Consider the following 19,949-nt stretch of genomic DNA (forward strand, 5'->3'; position numbering starts at 1 on the left):
TCCCCTGCAGGCAATGGCCTGTGTCTGGGACACTGCCCGCCTGCCCCTCAAGGAATAAAACGAGCTGGGGGTGGGGCAGGAGGGCAGCAAAGCCCACCTGCTGGAGACCAGAGGGTGTCGAGGTGCTGGCATGTGTAGGGGGTAGGACCCTCGCAGAATCCTGGCTCCCACGCTGACCTGGGGACCAGCACTGACCCCTCTCTCCCCGGCTATGACTGCTTGGGCCTGCAGGTGGAACTCAATGAAATGGGAGTCTTGATGGAAAGAGAGACCATCCGAGGGGTATGTTGTCCTGGCAACGGTGATGGAGACCCTCTAACCATACCCGAGACTTGGTATGTGTTCAATCTGAGAGTGAGTTGCCATCCCCTTCCCCCAACCTCCTTTGCATCTTGCATCTGTGATGCCCCCTAGAGGCTGCTCAAGCTGCCTTGTCCCCCGTCCATCCCTCCCACCCGAAGATCCATAGCTTGGGCTCCTCCAGGGCTCATCTCCCTTCCCGATCCTCAGAGTAATGGTGGCAGCCCCTCTCTTGCCTTCTCAGACTCTGGACCTGCAAGAGACAGCTTTCGCTCTTCTGTAAGAGTGACAGATGCCCTCATCTTGACTTCTTCCCCCCCATTTTCGCTCTCATTTTTCAAGGTAGACTCTCCAGTTTTGCTCTCGCGTAATCACCTCCTTGGTCGGGCTTTTTCCTTCTGAGCGCCTGCATCCTCACCTCAACGGCCTTGTTTACCCTCCCCCCAAGGTTCCAGCCATCCTCTCGAGGCCAAGCCTGCCCACAGAGCGACTGTGCCCGCGGTCCCACCTCCTGGTCCCTCCCTCTCCTGCTGCACACCATGGAGCTGGACTCCCTAGTGTTCCTGTCGGGCAGAAAACACAATCTTCCAGAGGCAGGGGGAGGGGGCTGCCTGGGGTCACTTCTCACACTGCTCGAGAAAGAAGACCCAAAATGGTTGAAAAGCAGGGGAAGCATTATATCTGCTCTTCTTTCGATCAGGTAGTTTATAGCTTATAAGAAAGATATTTTTTCCCTATGGCACTCTAAAAAGCTAGTTTTACTTTGGGTGGGAGAAAAATGTGGCTCATAAACATTTTTATTTTTCCTGAATTGGACCTTGTGTAAAAAAAAAAAAAGACTGTTCACTCCTTCTCCAAGGGCTCTGGAAGCCCATCAATTCAAAGGTACTGGTGTTATGAAAAGACCTTTCACAAAAGCACATTTGAATTTAATTGATTGAGATAGGTGATTTTACCGAGAAGTTTAGTTTCTGACCCTTGTCAGAATCACAGAGAATCATGAGGTTCAAGATTGGTGTTTAAATCTGCGCTCAGGGGCACAAAGGAAAACTGGGGAGGCTGACAAGGCACGTAAACAAGAATGAGGATATTCACCCAGGAAGCCACGACCGTCCTCAGCACCTGGATCCTTGAGGGACCCACTTCCTGCTGGTCCAAGGACCTAGGGTTGGCTCACGTTGTGGGCAAAGGTGCTCCAGTGGCTAATTCTGTGAAGTTTGTTTTCTTGTGGTTTACTTTTCATAAGCATATATGTTTATCAGCAGAGGGATGGATAAAGAAGATGCTTTATACACACACACACACATACACACAATGGAATATTACCCAGCCATAAAGGAGAATGAAAGAATGCCACTTGCAGCAACATAGATGGCCCTAGAGATTATTATAGTAAGTGAGGTAAGTCAGACAGAGAAAGACAAACACCATACGATACAACTTATACACAGAATCTAAAAAAAAAGATATAGACAAACTTATTTACAAAACAGAAGTAGAGTACAGAGGTAGAAAACAAACTTAGGGTTACCAGGGGATGGAGCGGGAGGGATAAACTGGGAGATTGGGACTGACATATTCACACTACTGTATGTAAGGTAGATAACTAATAAGAACTTACTGAATAGCATAGGGAATTCTATTCAGTGCTCTGTAATGACCTATATGGGAAAAGAACCTTAAAAAAGAGTGAATATATGTATATGTATAACTGATTCACTTTGCTGTATACCTGACATTAACACATTATAAACCAATGCTCCAATTAAAACTTTTTAAAAATAAAAAGTATGTATTCTCACCCTACATTTGAGAAAAGGAGGGGGGGGGTAAAAAATCATGTTATAAAAGTAACATACATTCACTTCAGAAAATTTAGAAAATCACACAAAATATTCTAAATTAGCTATTCAAAGAAACATGTTGGTTTATATCTTTCTAGCTTTTTTCCCAATGATAAGTCTACTTTAAAAATAACTGAGAACACAATGAACTGTGGCTTTGTTATTCTATTTTCAATATATCTTGACAATTTCCCTATGCCATTAAGAATAACTACATCGTTATCATTAATGGGGGTCCCTGATAGCTCAGGTGGTAAAGAATCTGCCAGCAATGTAGGAGGACCTGAAACGTAGGGTCAGGAAGATCCACTGGAGAAGAGATGGGCTAAACCACTCCAGTATTCTTGGGCTTCCCCTGTGGCTCAGCTGGTAAAGAATCCTCCTGCAATTATCATTAATAGCTACATGGCCTATTTGGTGGGCAGGCCATGAAAATTTCAATCAGTATGTCCACTTAGTATTTTTCCATTGTTTTAATTAGAAAATAATGTTGGGATGAGTATGTTACAGACAGGTCAGTGTTTACAGCTCTGATTACGATAAATTCTGAGACTAGGTTCCCAGGTTACTGGGGCAGATGACATGCACATTTTTAGGAGTGTTGACTTCCCCAGCCTGTACTCGGGAGTTTATACTCTTTACCTCCCTCCCAGCGGTGTATGAGAAAGTCTATTCCCAGGATCTGTATCAATACTGGGCATGAAATTCAAAACAAAACAAAACTGAACAATCTCAAACAAGTTCGCTGAGACAGTCTTATCCCCATTTTACAGATGAGAAACTGAGATTTGGAACTAGGACCTGTATTCAGGTTTCCTTCTGGGCTCATTCATGTACCCTGGGGGTTCCCCTCTAATCATTACGTGGGGGACACTGGTCTAATGCCACTTACTGACCATTTCTGGGGTCTGCTGGGGTCTTTAGGCTGGTGGCCTTTGGCTCAGAGCAGCCTCCCGTGGACGCACAGTGCCTTTAGTTCACACCACTGCACACGTAGCCTAACTTCTTACTGCGTCCCCTGAGATGGAAATGACTAGGAGGCACAAATTATTTTCATAAAAAGGGACAGACTTGGGATGTAATACACTGTGCAAGACAGATATGGTCTTCATCCTGGGGGCGATTATCCTGGAGTGGGAGACGGTAAGATAGGTAGGACAGTTGAGTGGGGAGCAAGCTGCCAGGGAGCAGGAACCCAGTTCTGGGGTAACAGGGGTTTAGGGTGGACATAGGAGGTTCAGGGACTTTTAAGCCAAGCCTGGATGGACAGATTGGGGAGGGGGCAGGCAAAGGGTGGGGAAGCGTGTTTCAGGGGTGGGAGGGGTCAGAGAGCATAGGTCGCGGAGGCCATGGAGAGGCCTCTGGGCAGAAGTCCTTTCTGCTTCTTAAATTGAGGAAGAAAAGGGTCTGACCTTCTTCTGAGAAGGAGCCCTCTGCCTGCCAGGGGGGACACCATTCACTTCCCTCTCAGAAGTCCACATTAGGTGATTTTTTTGAGGAAAGTGACTTGCCATCACCCCACTATACAATTTTTATCACATGCTTACTTGAGAGAGGACTTCCCATGGCTCAGATGGTAAAGAATCTGCCAAAAATGCAGGAGACTCGGATTCGATTCCTGGGTCAGGAAGATCCCCTGGAGGAGGGCATGGTAACCTATTCCAGTAGGAGGGCATGGTAACCTATTCCAGTATTCTCTGCCATGGACAGAGAGCCTGGCGCGCTACAGTCCATGGGGTTGCAGAGTCCGACACAACTGATTGACTAAACAACAACAAACAACAGCCTGTAATCTACCCTCCAGATGCCCCCAAACCCATGTGGAGAGAAGTAGGGTGGCAGGGAGCAGGCCCCTTGTCTGCCCAGTGACCTTGGGTAGACTGACACCAGGGCTGTCTCTCTCAAGGCTTCTTTTTTTTGACTTTTTTTCCCCGCCCTGGACAATTTTGTTACATCTTACATACCTTACAAGTTAAAGGAAGCCTTGTTTGAAATAAGGCAGAATAAAAGAGTTAAATAAAAGAAAAGTGAGGGTTTTGGTTAGAATCTTTGTTTACAGTGAAAATACATCAGTGAAAGAAGCAAAGGACTCTTTTTGAGACTGGAAACAGGAAGAGGAGGAGCAAGAATAAAGAGAAAATAAATCAAGTGGGGTATCTGGTTATTTTTTTAAAATTCTGATTTACCATGAAATCTTTAAATAATCATGGTGATACTAAAGTTGCTTAAGTTTAGCTGTTTTAATAAAGACATCTGTTTTTGATATAGAGAAAGATTAGAAACGTATGATCATGTCTCATCTTGGTTACATACAACTATGGTTTTCTGCCTTATTCTCATAAAATATGCTCAGAGCTAAATCTCAAAAACTTGAAGGGCAATTTTGTCAAACACTGATTTCTTATTATTTTAGGTCAATTATTTATCATACTGTTTCTCCGAATCATACTGCTCAGCCCTTGATCAAAAGACCCACCTCCTCCCTGTTCCTATGGGTTCTGGTTTAAGTACCCTGAACCTGGAGAAGGACACCCTTTGCCCCATTATTTCTCATTTTATCAGTTATTCTTCATTTAAAATTTTTGTTTACATTTTTATCAGTCTTTTTTGCTCCATTCATCATTTAATTTCCTTAGCAGTTCATCTCCACTTCAAGTGCTACTCTGAGGCCTGATTTCTAGACCTAAGATTGGAAGGAAGGTTAATAAGGAAGCTTCCTTGGGTTTCCCTGGGCTGGGGGTGACCCCAGAGAAAGAGGACCTCCAGAATGTCAATTCTGAACTATAAATTATAAAGGTAAGATGGCGTGAAACATGTTTCTAAAGATAACAATTATAATGGAAGAATATTTCTATCTTCAATTATAACTTTAAATCAAGAATTTGATTATAGCAAATCACAAAAATATAAATCAGAGCCAGAAAAAACTAGGTTGATCACATGTAAAACATTTTTTTTAAATGTGCTGTTACAAATCTACCCCAGTAGCTGTAATGGCTTTCACTGAGAACCGAGGAATTAATATGTCTGTGAGTGGGTACTGCTGAAACGAATTTATGAAGGAGAGATGACAAAAGCAGGTGAATGGGCATGACAACGTTGCAAACATTTCTAATTATCAATAAAACAGGAAAGAAAAAAGTACAAATAAGGAAAACAGCATTACTTGATGGATGGGGAACGGAGATGGGAAAAGGTCCAGCAATTTTCTTGAACTAAAAAAAAAAAAAAATTCTTTCATATCCGTTTACTCATTCATGCAAATAGATTCACGGCTCATGCTGAGGGTGGAATGATGGTTCATTTTCAAACTCACATCCAAAACTGAATTACATTTTAAATGGAGAGACCTTTTTACTGAGCACCAGTGTGAGTGAGGTCTTTCTACTCGGGCGTTTCCTGCCCAAGGCTACCACGGAAAAGAAACTAATAGATCCGAGTCGGGGGGAAATTTGCCAACATGTTTCTATGAATTATTTATTCTTCTCATAAAATCTAATACTTCTTTGTTTACTAAACACCAACCTTTAGTAGCTCTATCAAAGTGTAATTTTCTATAGAAATTAGGAACAAATGAGAATATACAAGCTGTAATTTGATACCTACTTATTCTACTTAAACACAATTTAAGTTGCCTGACTTTTAAATGAGTTACTGGAGAAATGTGGACTTTCTGTTTAAGTAATGTGTCAGAGAGGTCTATGAAATGTTATATGAAATCAAGAAGGCATTATATTCTAAGCAGCTCTGCAGGTAATTGGTTTACACAAAAACTAATCTCATACTGATTGTCATTTTTCCAGAATAAATGATTTTTAAATTATAAAATAAAATTCCCTTTCTTAAGAAAACAAACAAACAAAAAAAACTCAAAAGCGTAATCAAACCTAGCCAATTTAACTTTAATTTCCTGAATAAATCCCACATTTGAGCTTTGACCTGAGTTTTTTTGGGGAAGTCTCCACAAATAACTGTTTTGAAAAGGGGTGCTCTTACAAATCTACTACATTAGCTGTGATGGGTTTTACTGAGAACCAAGGAATTAATATCTCTGCAAGTGGATATTGCTGAAACGAATTTATGAAGGAAAGATCATAAAAGCAGGTGAACGGGTGAGACAGGGATCCCGGATCTTCCAGGGACCTGGGGGTGATAGAGGAATTCAATAGGTGGTCCCTGCCCTCACGGGTGTGAGAAAACACTGAGGTTGGACCACTACTCTGGAAAATTGGTTTTCATGGACAGAAATGAACAATAGGAATCTTCTCCTTAAGAATTTCGGAACCTTGGTGCAAACTGCACATTCTTTTTTTAATTGGAGTATATACTTGCTTTAAATGCTGTGTTAATTTCTGCTGTACAACAACGTGAATCAGCTGTATGTATACATATATCCCCTCCCTCTCGCGCCTCCTTCCCATCCCACCTCCTATCCCACCCCTCTAGGTCGTCACAGAGCACCGAGCTCAGCTCCCTGTGCTATACAGTAGCTTCCGGCTAGCTATCTATTTTACACATGGTAATGTATATATGTCAATGCTATGATCTCACTTCGTACCCTCCTCTGCTCCCCCCACTGGATCCACAGCCCCTTCTCTATGCCTGTGTCTCTATTCCTGCCCTGCAAATAGGTTCATCAGTACCATTTCCCTAGATTCTGTATAAATATATAGGTTAATATATGATATTTGTTTTTCTCTTTCTGACTTACTTTATTCTGTATGACAGACTCTAGGTCCACCCATGTCTCTACAAATGACCCAATTTCACTTCTTTTTATGGCTGAGTAGTATTCCATTGTATATATGTACCACACATTTATCCATTCATCTGTTGAGGGACATTGTACCATTCATCTTTACATGCCCTGTACCTAAGGCTGGGGCCCAAAATGTTGACTGAAACAAACCTTTACAAATCAGGCAAGACAGAGAATGTGATCTTAAGATGACTGCTCCCGCAACATCAATCAATGGGAGTAGCATTTGATGATGACAAACCTTTTCACATCATCTCATTTGAAAGGAAATGGCAACCCATTCCAGTATTCTTGCCTGGAGAATCCCATGGACAGAGGAGCCTGGCAGCCCCAGACACAACTGAAGCGACTTAGCATAGCACATTTCAAAAGAGAGGAAGTGGAGTGACAGGAGGTTAGACCAAATGATCCAGGTATTAATAAAGGTGTTTGCTCCTATGATTTATTTCTCACGTGACTGCAAGGGATTGGCTGTGTAACTGTGATGTGATAGTTAACTCTTTATATTCATGGTTCTTAGAATATTGCAGGTATTTTCTGATTGTAAACAGGGGCCTGGGGCCCAAAGGATCTCCCATCCCAGGACTGCTGTGAACAAATATTGACAACTCACGATGCTTCCAAAAAGTCACGAATGCATTCTTCCTTCTTATGGTAATGAGAGAAAGAGAGAGAGATTAACGTTGAGGAGACACCCGTGTCCCCATCATTCACCCACTGTGATGATTCTGAGTGATGATATGAAAACAGACTTTCTTCTGCCTGTTCTTCCTACTACGGTTCGGCAAGATGGAATGATTTTATTTTAAGGAAATTTTATTTTATTTTATTTTCTGGACATTAGCACCACTGTTCTTAAAGTTGAGACCAAGTCTGTTCTTTCTGCCACTTTTAATGACTGGTGAACACTAAAGAAAAAGAAATTTCTACACTTATAAAATGTTTATGCTCTTATTACATTTGCAGTATATACACACCGAGAGACTAATCATAACCACCCGGATCCTGCAGAGCTTCACCCGGGCCGGTATGTGTCTACTAGACCAGCGTGACAGGGGGATGAATAACATTCCCAGGTCCCCTGCAGCCCGCTAAATGTTTACATTTGCTTAAGTGCTTACTGGTAAAACCTTCAGTAAATGTGAAAAATGTCTCCTGTAAATCCCTATAATACCTTGGCTAAACCTTGTTCTTGAAGTTAATAATGCCAACTAAACAATCCATTCATTTCACTTCGAAAACTCAATCTTCATCACTCATTTCACAACCAGGTATGGGCTGCTCCGAATTCCGAGTGTTTTAATTTATCCCCTCGAAGAATAACCTTCCTCTCTGCTTTTATCGCTCCATCTCTCCGCTCACAGCCCACACCTAAAGCTTACAAGTTCTGGATCACTCTCGTTGGATCCATTAAGTTGGGAAAAGTAACGCTGACATGTATTCTTTCCCTGTCAACGTGAGGGAGCTGGAAAATGGGTAATTCAAAGGAGACGGAATGAAAATAACTAAGAAGGCCCAGCCCATGTCTGATTTCTTCAGGGAGCTTTCACTGCCCAGCTGGTCTTTATCTGAGTCTTCCCTTTCTGACCTCCCAGAGAACTTCTGGTTTGTACCAATTCATTCCATTTCCCTTGATCCATGTTTATGGGCTGCCCCATCTCATCTGCTAAGCACTTTATGCATGTGGCATAATTTTTCCACCCAGATTCAAGGCCTTTTGAGCATGATTTAACAATAAAACTGACAGCGCTGGTTCCACACTAGGTAATCAATACAGTCTTAATGAATTGAATTAAACAAGGGAATTATTTAATTCTAAAACACAAAGAAACATTTGGTCTTGACATCCTTACGATTAATTTTAGTTAGAAGAGACCAGGAAAAAAGGTTATTACTTAGAAAAAAAATACACAAGCTATATATATATATCTTAGAAATATGAGTCTGTAGGACTTCAAGTTAGAGAAAGACGTATATCTCTACTGTCTGAAAACTAACAGGAGAGTGAAGAGAAGACAGAAAACCCCAACTAGAACCAGGAAATGCTCCTACAGAAGAGCGGCCAGGTCCAGGAGGACAATGAGAGGATGCGCAGGTCCGTGACCTGACATCACAGCTCAGAAAGCCTCCCCGAGGCTCTGCCTCTGAATCAGAGAAGGACTGGGGCATACAGAGGGTGCTCTGGGTGGGGGAGCGGACCCCAGTTAGAAGGAGACCAAGTAGAATCAGGGCCAAGGGAAGCACAGGCTGCTGGATAAAGCAGCCGTGTAGGAGTGCCTGGGTAGTGCCCCTCCCACCCCCGCGAGACCCCGACCCATGCTTAACTGTCCTCCACACCTTGCCCTTGGCCCTGGGCACTGGACCGGGGCTCGGCCAGCAAACCTTCTCTCACCGGGTCTTGGACCTGACACAGAGGACTCGGCCAGCAGGCCTGGGGGTCAAGGCTGAGGCTCCTAGTTCGATGATGAGTCAGTTTAAGTGGAAGCAGGGTTTGAAAGAGCTTCCCAGGTGGCACCAGTGGTAAGGAACCTGCCTGTCAATGCAGGAGACATAAAGGACAAGGGTTCGATCCCTGGTTCAGAAAGATCCCCTGGAGGAGGGCAAGGCAACCCACTCCAGTATTCTTGCCGGGAGAATCCCATGGACAGAGGAGCCTGGTGGGCTACGTCTATAGGATTGCACAGAGTCGACACAACTGAAGTGACTTAGCAACATGCTCGGGGCTTGAAGACCCAACATGCAGAGGAATGAGGTGGAAGCAAACAGTAGCCTGGACACGAGGGTGGAAGGGATGAGGGGACCACGCCTTCTAGAAGACTGGTGGTAAAAAGAGGAGAAGAAAAGAAAAACCAGATGGAGCAGCTGACTGAACAGGCTCCTCTCTGGGACAGAAGGACTGCTCATCCAGATCTGAAGTCAGAGCGGAAGGACCCAGTGGAGTGGTAGGGCTGGCAAAAGCGCTTAAAGGCCCAGTGAGGCTGAGCCGAGGACCTGCCCTCTGCAAGCTGCTCTCCGGGCCCTGAGCTTGGGGATCAGAAGGCAGAAATGGGGTCCCCAGCTGCCAAAAACAGGTGTCAGATTCTGGCGGCGACAACCTGTGGTGGACGACACCTGGTCCCATCCTCCCGGAAGAAACAAGGGCTATCTGAGGAGGAGTTTCTGAGGACATTCACTCTGGACCACTCCTCATCCTCTGACCCCTCCCCTCTGTCACTTAAAAACCACAGAGTCCTCTTTATCCAGTTAGGATCAGTGCTGCAAGCAAAACTCAGAGCTTCATCACACGGAAGGTGTTCAGGGACACTGGACGCGTGCGTGACAGGTAAGTGACAAGAAGGAAGGACGATACTCGTGAGGGTGTAAAACAACAGAAGAACGGGCGGCTCCGGGCATCAAACTCCGTCTTGATTTTGCCTGCTCCCCCCACATTGCCCCCCTTCCCCTGGCGTCATCCAGGCTCCAGAGCCCTGGTCCCCTGGGCACAGCCTTGGCCATGCTGACGCTCAACCTCAGGGGCACAGATGCGGGGGTGTGGCCCCCAGTTAACAGAGGTCAAGTCTGCGGGGAGGAGCTGATCCTGGGGGTATGAGCCCCGTCCTGACCCCGGAGCTCCTCTCTCCAGATGTCCTCAGACGCAGACGCCAAGCTCTCTACCAAATGCTCCGAGACTCCGGTCCCGCCTCGGGCCTCAGGAATGCTTCCTCAGTGATGTGGGGGACACTCTACTCAAGTTCATCAAGTGGCCCCCGAGCAATTAAAGACTCTGATAGATAATTCTGCCACAGAGGCCCGGAGCCAGAGTAAAAGGCAGAGGGCCTCGGGGTCAAGTGTTTCCACAGGAAGTTGAACCAGTCACCTGCAATTACTGCTCTCTGGACGAGACCTCCAGAGAAACTAACAACTGGCCCTGCGAGAGTGAGGAGGGATTCACACTTGTCACCTTAATATAAAAACACTTCTCCTTTCTGCTAAAGACGTAAGAAGCAGTCTTTTCCCAAATAGTTAACGCTTTTTTTTTTTTAACCTTAAAAATTTTAGACACGCAGAATTGGCATTTTACGTAGGTAACCGACAGATAGTTAAAAGTGCTGTCCTCTGTATTCTCCTTGGGAAAACGAAGCAAAGGATAATGCAATGTCATGGATGTTTATGGCCATGAAATGGCATTTTAGCTGTAAAGATTTTTTTCCCTTTGATTCTCAAAAACGTTAGAGAAATTTTTTGTGGCCTAAGATGTAAAGGGTGTGCTTTTACCGTAACTACTTCAAAACTAGCCAGTTATCTCAATATGCCTTGTTTATCAAGTATGTATTCAGGGTCAGTTTTTCCAATACCTGAAGCGTCAGAGACAAACAGTAGCTCAGTATAAAAGCAAGGCCTGAGCACAAAGTCTGGTGAACGAAGCCCTGGGAGGACTTTCTCAAGGCGCTGCGAGCCGCATCCACTCAGCCCATGTAGGTCAGCCCTAAGGCGGAAGTAGATTCCACTCAGAGTCATCCTTCATGATCGCCTGAAGTCACCATAAGGGACACACGGGCTTATGTGTGTTCAGTTTTGGGAAACAATGACTAGGTCCACTGAAGTTTGAGGATGGCTGAGTTAAATTAAGAGGGAAAAAAAGAAAAAAGTCCTTATTTACAGGGCTGGGCCCTCAGAGGACCTGCCTCCAAGACAACTTTGCAGAGGCGAGAGGTGGAGAGCTGAGAGGGTTCTATGTCCGGGGGGGGGGGGGGGGGGGGGTGGGGGGGGTGGATGCCCTTCTGTCTTCACGCTGATGACACAGGCATGGACTTTGGCTGTGGTCCTGAGGCCAGGGGTGGGGGTGGGGGTGGGGCACGGCAGTATTCTTCTCACTTTACTGCTCAAGGCAAAATACAGGGAAAAGGGGACTTCCCTGGTGGTCCAGTGGTGAAGAATCTGCCTTGCAATGCAGGGGACCAGGGTTCCATCCCTGATCAGGGACCTAAGGTCCCACACGCTGTGCAGCCACTAAGCCCACGTGACAGAGTCAGACCACCACAAGGAAAGATTCTGCAGGACACAATCAATACCTGATGCAGCCAAATAAATACATAAATATTTTTAAAAATACAGGGAAATGATTTGGGACAGATGCACAATGGAACATTTTGTAACATGGAAGAGACAGACATTCATGATTTTACCTGATCTGTCCACGAACCAGAGGTCTGTTCTTTGTCCTGTTCATGTTTGAATCAAACGGAACCTCAAAAAACTGCAAAAAGATTGAAAAAAGAATTAAATACAGCATGAAATAGTTATTTTCTTTCTGCTTTAGTTCTACAGTTTTTTCCACAGCAAATTTCATTTTAATTTTGATACTGCAAATACTCCTGGTACTCTTGAGAGAAAAGTTCTCTGTCTGGAACATGCAGTAACTGAAAAACACGGGGTTAAATACATGGTTGCGTTCTTCAAAGCCACTGTTTCAGGTTTACAGCATTAGTGCAGTACACGATTTCAGAATCTTTCACGCATCCTGAAGATTGTGAATCAAGCAAGAATCAGCTGACCTCGGAAAATGGGCTGCTGGAGTCAAAGGCCAGGTCTGAAGGAAATATTAATAAGAAGTCAGATGGGGCTGTACAAAAGCATTTAATCGTCTCCCATTCTCCTACCACTGAATAAATGTCAACAGCATTTACTCTCACGTTTCAGTATTGAAGTTATAAAGGATAGAGGGAGACCATGACTCAGCTGTACATCCATTCATACGCTGAATACTGGGGTTGTTTCTCAGTTTTGCCTATTAATACTGGAGTGGGTTGCCATTCCTTTCCCCAGGGGATCTTCCCGCCCCAGGGATCGAACCTGCGTCTCCTGCTTGGCAGGTGGATTCTTTACCACTGAGCCACCAGGGAAGCCCCCCATTTCCTACCACTGAATATATGTTAATAGTCTTTACTCTTGTGCTACAGGATTACAGCGACTCAGCTGGAAGAGAAATGAACATGCCCTAGAGATGAATAAAGGGGCTTTGCCTCCTCTTTCAAGGAGTCTATCAGTGACTTGTTGGTTGTAAGGGGGAGAATTTAATCCTGTTTATTAACACAATTATTTTGCCATCACCTTATCTGGAAGTATGACTGAAGGGTGTGTCGAGCGCCAGGCTGACCAGGGCGAGCCCAGAGGGGTCAGTGCCGTGTCCATTCAGCTCACCGGGAATGAGGCCGCCCAGACGCCCCCTCCTCCCAGCTCTAGTCTGGGGCACCTGCAGAAGCACCTGGAAGGTGGGAATGCAGGAGCGGCCATGTTTACACCTGCAAAGCTGGCGTGAGGTCAGGCATAACTGTGGCTACACACAGCAGCTGGGACCTGTCTGCTCGCACTGCTGGCCCTGAGGGACACTGGGCCCGCAGCTGCCCCGGCTCCTGCTGGACCTCTCTGGACTGCACCCCACGCCCGAGCTCGTATGTCTCGTGACCTTGGGCCACGTCTGTGTGCTGCTCCATGGCCAAGTGCACCGCTCTCCTGCAGGTCACCTGCACCATCAAAGGTGCAGGTGTGAAAGCAGCGGGAAACGGACACCGTGGTCCAGTTTGCTCTCCTACATTTGGGATCCTCCTGCGGATTCTGGGTCACTCCTGTCTGCTTTCTTCTGCCTTCCCCAGGCCCAGCACCAGATACAAGGCCTGCATCCCACCCAGGGTTGCACCAGCCCACAGCATCCTTACCAGGATCTGCACCAGGCCTAACCCCTATGGTAGACCCTCGTATCGCTCACAGTACCACATCCTGGTCAAACCTTAACTGATACAGACCTCTTCTCTACTACTTTCAACAGGGCCACTGTTTAAAAAAGTAGTTAATGGTGGCTCAGTGGCAAAGAATCTACCTGCCGTGCAGGAGTTGTGGGTTTGATCCCTGGGTTGGGAAGATCCCCTTGGAGAAGGGAATGGCTACCCATTCCAGTATTCTTGCTGGGGGAATCCCATGGACACAGGAGCCTGGCGGGCTACAGCCCATGGGGTTGCAAAGAGTCGGACACAACTGAGCGACTAAACGACAACACAACAAAACTGTTCAATATGTCCACCTTATCTATGATCTCAGTGACAGGCTTCCTAAGACTTGCGAATTTATCATCCTTAAAGTCAAAGAGAGCTATACAAATAGGCGCTCAATAAATGACAGAGTAAATAAACCATCCCTGAAGGTAAATCTATTTGTAGAGTGAGTTACACTTTGAAATGATTTACAAGTGTTAAAAAATTCTTTGCCTGTGAGAGTCTATATTCCCTATTGAAGGAGTTCAAGTTACACACATGCCGTCTGCTCACCTTCCTTCCCTCCCTCAGTATTCAAACACATTCTCTAAGTATTTCTAATAATCTTTCCTTCATGACCTATTAATTTGATTTCACAGGACTAATGAGGATTCCAATTACAAATCATGTTATTTAAATGTGGGTAAGGTGTTATCCAATATAACACAGAAACTCTTGTGAAAATAACTTTCTTGGCAGTTCTCGAGTGTCTGTGCGCACGCACCCACACACACACTCAGTTCAGGAATTCTACTGAAAAATTTCATCTGGATGAAAAAGAGATGTTATTGTTTCTATGTTCCTGGCAGGTCAGCCATCCAGAGATGGGAACTGAGGTCTAGGATGCAGCGACTGAACCCCAGGGTGCCACAACTTGGCACCAGCTTCTGACTCTTACGGATGCTGAAATGTATCAGGACAAGCAACATCTGGGTAGAAACAGCAGCTAACCAAGACCTTCGGGTCCTTCCAGGGAGGGATCGACAAGTCCTCCCAGCACCATGGATCAGAGCTCGTTATGCTGCTTCTCATGCATTTTCTGTAACGCTTTTCAGTTGCGGTCACGGCTTTGGTCTGGCTATCAAAGCCATGTTCCCAGAACATAAAGCAGTGTATCTTCAGGTGAGACATTTAAGCACTTTAGAACATAGAGCTGGCTTCATCTACTCACATTCCGTCCCCCCCACCCCGTGCTTTATCATCCTTTCATAGTGTTATTATCGTTTAAGTTGGCTCCAACTACTTGGAGCCAGAGAAGTAAAACTCCTACAACTGATGGTGAAACTAAAATACCAATGCAGTCTTACCAGCCCTTAAAACATACTGTTCACCGACTTTTTCATGCATCCTCTCTGCTTTGAATAACGACCGCAGTGGTTCACTGTTTTGGGAAATGCTCGTGGACAACTGCTCAGCCCAGGCCCCTCCTCTGAAGGCTCCGGTCATTAGGTCTCAAACGGCCATGTCACCCCGTGCTTTACCCCACACCTGGACACAGTAGCTGGTTTACTGAGAGGGCATCTGATTCAGTCTCTGCTTGGGGATTTAACAAACCAAAAGCCCAGAAAAGTATGTCCTCCCCACTCCTGGGTTGCCTGTGGCCACAGAGCAGGATAAATGGACATGGAGGCAAGGTCCCACACTGACGCCTTGGATCCATTACCTCCAAGGCTCCATCTACACCTTTTCTAGCCTTGCATGCATGCGTGCTAAGTCACTCAGTCGAGTCTGACTCTTGTGACCCCATGGACTGTAGCCCGCCAGGCTCCTCTGTCCATGGGATTCTCCAGGCAAGAATACTGGAGTGGGTTGCCATGCCCTCCTCCAGGGGATCTCCAGCTTAAGCCAACCTAATATGGGTCTATCCCTTTAATTTCAATGTCCCAACAGAGGAAGACTGTAAGGACGTCAACCATGAGAGCAGTTGCATTATCCAGGAGGGAATGATATGTGCTTTTCCCTCAGCAAACAACTTCTTTTCCGCTTCTGTTCATTACCAAAATAAGTTTTTGTCCCAGTCTCTTTCCTTTATAAAAACTCATCAACCTTTTGGAACTCCTTTCATCAAAAATCTCCCCACTTACTCAGGGTCCTAACCCCACCATCCACTTTCCCATCGCTCAGATGCTCCTCCCCATATCCTGCCCTCCACTATCCCAGGAGCTGTTCTACGAGGCAGACTCTTGGGGTTGCAAATGGCAGAAACACAACCGAAACCAGCTCAGAGAAAAACGGGCCTTTATGTCCTATAATGGGGCTGTGCCTGCTTTAGGAATTTCTGAGTCTGGAGCCACATGTACGCCACATGTACCGTGATTCTGGCTCTTTCCATCTCTCGAGTCTCCTCCGGTTGCTCCCGCATGCAGAGGTCTTCCAGGAAGCAAAATGGCCCTGGCAACCCTAGACGCTCAAGCTCCTAGTTGACCCCAGCAGAAAAGCTTATTTCCTGACAGCTCCAAAACAGAAGTCCAGAACCACCATGGCCATGAATTCCAGGGATGAGGGGGTGATGCAACCACAGGGAGGGAGCAGGTGGAGAGACACAAAGACACAGTACCCCACTCAAATGACGAGGACTGCCTTCTCCAAGACAAATGCTATCTCCAGAAGAAAACAGGAAGACGGTAGACAGATGCAGTGAAATTATCTCTAACTCACTGCTAAGCTAACGGCCCCAAATCATTTCATTTCACACGTCATAGCTATAAAATAACTTGCCCACATTCGTCCTAGTTTAAGACTGAGAAGCATTAATCAATAGAAATGTAATAAATAATTTATATTAATTTTGTCTCAGAATCAGTTTGGGAATCAACAGTTCTGTTTATTTAATAGAGTGGTAAATGGATCATGTTTTCCTCCTCATAGCCACATGTAGATACAAGTCACTATTATACCAATAGATAAATATTTATTAGATGCCTAACAGAGGCTTCCCTGGTTAGCTCAGTGGTAAAGAATCTGCCTGCAGTTCAGGAGATGTGGGTTTGATCTCTGGGTCAGGAAGATCCCCTGGAGAAGGAGATGGCAACTAGCTCCAGTAATCTTGCTTGGGAAATCCCATGGACAGAGGAGCCTGGCTGGCGGGCTACCGTCTATGAGGTCGCAAAGAGCGGACATGACTGAGCGATTAAACAGCAACAATAAACATGAGATCCTCACTTTTCTATTATACCATGCTTTTTACATTAGTAGATAATTATTATTACTCCAAAGAGATGTTGCTCTGATATAAAACATACCTATTAGCCCTTCTAATAGATAATTACATACATAAGATACTACTGAATTTTTGTAAGCTAAAATGAAATAGGCACCAAGAGTGATGTGATGAATTTCCTATTCCCACTCTGATTAATTATACGTTATGCAAAAAGTAGACATATTCTAGAGCTGTCCTTAAGTCGGGCTCAGGAAATGTTGACTTTGATAACGAGGTGCAACTTTTTTCTTTCTCTATGCTAAATAACGGGGGCGACGTTCTTCTAAAGACTCAAAAGAAAAACAAATGCATGAACCTTGTTGGAGTTTGTCTTTCCATCCATCTTCTCAAAGCTGTCAACAAGTGTTTGTCATTCCAAGACGGCCCAAAGTCTCCCAGGTCCAAGATAACGTCTCAGACCTAGTTAAAAGGGATGTTAAATAAATAAGCTAACGTCCTCAGAGGGGCACCTTATCCAGCAGAGTCTCACATACTACTGCTCGCAGCTCGCAAGTCAGTTAAGATATGCCCTCAGCCTGGCTCGCTGGTTGGTACCAGTGTCCCACTGCCACACCAAGAATCAACAAACTAAGTGGGACTCACTGTTGCCATTGATTCTTCCCCATGAGGTATCTGAAATAAGGTGTGTGTGGTCACACATGCTGACTGGAGCAAAGTTCTCCAAATCTGCTACTCAAGCCATCATTCATTAAGCTGTGTTTTAAGGCTTCACCCCAAAAGGTCACATAACACTTATTAGAGCCCTAAACGACCACATCCTGTGAGTAAAAGAAAACTCAAAAAGTCACACTGGTTTTCAGGAGCTTCAGAAATGGTGTTCTAGGTCAACCCTTTCTCCTACCAGAGGGCTCTCAATTTATAACACTGTTTTCTGAAAAAAGATGGAAGGAAAGTACACAGAAATATTTACAACTGGGTAGAGAGGATGGAGAGGTAACTACTCTTTTTGTATCTTACAACTGTCTATAAAGAATATGTATTTTCTACCTAGGGGGAAAAATTAATAAAAATTTTTACCTACATGAGACAAATACAAAACTTGAACAGACTCTCTTTAGATTAACCAATAAAGAATTACCAAACGTATCCAGTATCCAGGGCTTCCCTGGTGGCTCAGAGGGTAAAGCATCTGCCTACAATACGGGAGACCTGGGTTCGATCCCTGGGTCAGAAAGATCCCCTAGAGAAGGCAATAGCAACCCACTCCAGTACTCTTGCCTGGAAAATCCCATGGACTGAGAAGCCTGGTAGGCTACAGTCCATGGGGTCGCAAAGAGTCAGACATGACTGAGCGACTTCACTTTCACTTTCATCCAGTATAAAGCCCATAATAGTGAAGCCTTAGCCAACAAAGTGAACCTTGTTCCCCCCCAGAAAGAACCACAGGGTGAAAAGTGGATCCTAAATATTTCCAGGGACACCCATTTCCCCATCCTCTGTGCCACTTCTTTCATTCAGGCAACTATTTTATCATCTGGCCTAGATTACAACACCTCCCAACACTTCCTGTCTGCAATACTGACCACTCCCCCCACCCCCCATCAATTTCAAACACAATAGTGAACACCATCTTTTCAGGTACAGACCTGATTATTCTAGTTACCAGCACAAAACTCTCCATGGCTCCCTCCTGCCCACGGAGTCAAATCCAGCACTCACACATGGCATGGAAAGCCCTTCACAGAAGCTCTGGCCTCTTTACCTCCCCCAACCTTCTCTTTTCTTCCCCTGACATGCTCTGCTCTCAGGGTCTGAACTGCTTATTGGGTCCTCGGTTTGCTGTCAGTTCTTCCACAATCTCCCACATTTCTCTGCAGAGACCCATCGTTCTTGCCAGGCTGCATCCGTCATCAGTGCAGGACTTGGGGCAGGGGTCTGCCCTTCATTCTGGTGTTCTGTGTGACCTCAGCTGTGGAGCTCTGCCCAAAAACCATCCACAGGACCATAAGGATTCATTACAAGTTCACAGTCACCAGCATCAAAGGGGCTTGTACCACTCACTCCCGGGCCATCCCCTTTGACCTCTCTAGCCCCCTGGCTCTGCTCCTCTCCAGAGTTGGTTTTTAGTCTGGTTCACTCTCAACCCTCCCCATGGACAGAGGAGACTTGCTGGCTGCAGTCTAGAGGGTTGAATAGAGTCGGACACGACTGAAGCGACTTGGCAGGATGCATTCTCAACCCACATGCAACCTCTGGCTTCCCTCCACCTGGGCTGGTGACCCCATTCCCTCCCACCTCCCAGGACACCTATCCCACGTGTCAGCCCTCTCCCTACCGCACACCCGGCCTGCATCTTCTGGCTGCACTGTTCCTATCCACAGCTCAACGTGCTTCATTTCCTCCAACCCCGCCCATCTCCTCACGTCATCAGCTGATGCGAGGTCAAGGTGAGCATTTGGAAACGAAAAGAAATGGTCTCTAACACGACGTAAAGTCCGGGGCCCTCATCTTAGCCAGCACGATTAGAAGCAGAAGGTGTCCATGGCTAGGTTAAGAACCCTCCAAATAAGCTCCAAGGAATTTCTATTCTAACAGCTGCCAAGGACTATAATCCTATCTTTGCAGAAACCATTTTTAAAATAGTTAATTCTGATGGCCAGTTTTGGAGAACAATAAACAAATAAATGCATGAATGTCCACTAAAGGAGACTTATGTGAACAGACTAAACTGCACGTATTTTCTTTAAGCCCACCTTTGAACTCAGATTTCACAGATTAAAAATAAAACTTTTCCTCAACTAGTGATACTTCATCCTAATCTAATGAGGACATAAGACTAGCAAGTTAATAAATTTTTGCAGATTCCTCCACAACTATTAAAAAAACAGGCATGTTCACGGAAACCATTAATGGTGATGACAACATTCTGACCTCTGAAATAGTCCCCTAAAACACTATACAGAGTTTAAATGCCACCTAGAGCATAGAAGATGAACATTTTAAAAGGCAAGAAATAAGTAAGATCACCTTTGTCTATAGAGGAAGAAGCAGAAGAATGATGATACTCGACAAGAAAAGGTGGTATCACAAGTTGA

The 19,949-nt window shown here is 45.2% G+C and overlaps 1 protein-coding gene across 1 annotated transcript in view; it reads right to left on the reverse strand.

Annotated features, from left to right (window-relative positions):
- Positions 1 to 19,949, reverse strand: part of LOC120867441 (protoheme IX farnesyltransferase, mitochondrial) — a 107,808-nt gene that overhangs the window by 15,068 nt on the left and 72,791 nt on the right. Inside the window, exon 5 of the mRNA XM_040245940.1 lies at positions 12,069 to 12,139. Within this exon, the coding sequence (XP_040101874.1) occupies positions 12,069 to 12,139 (71 nt within the window). The remainder of the gene's footprint in view (positions 1 to 12,068; positions 12,140 to 19,949) is intronic.

The sequence above is a fragment of the Oryx dammah genome, unplaced genomic scaffold (assembly GCF_014754425.2).
Source record: "Oryx dammah isolate SB20612 unplaced genomic scaffold, SCBI_Odam_1.1 HiC_scaffold_8, whole genome shotgun sequence".
Classification (NCBI taxonomy): Eukaryota; Metazoa; Chordata; class Mammalia; order Artiodactyla; family Bovidae; genus Oryx; species Oryx dammah.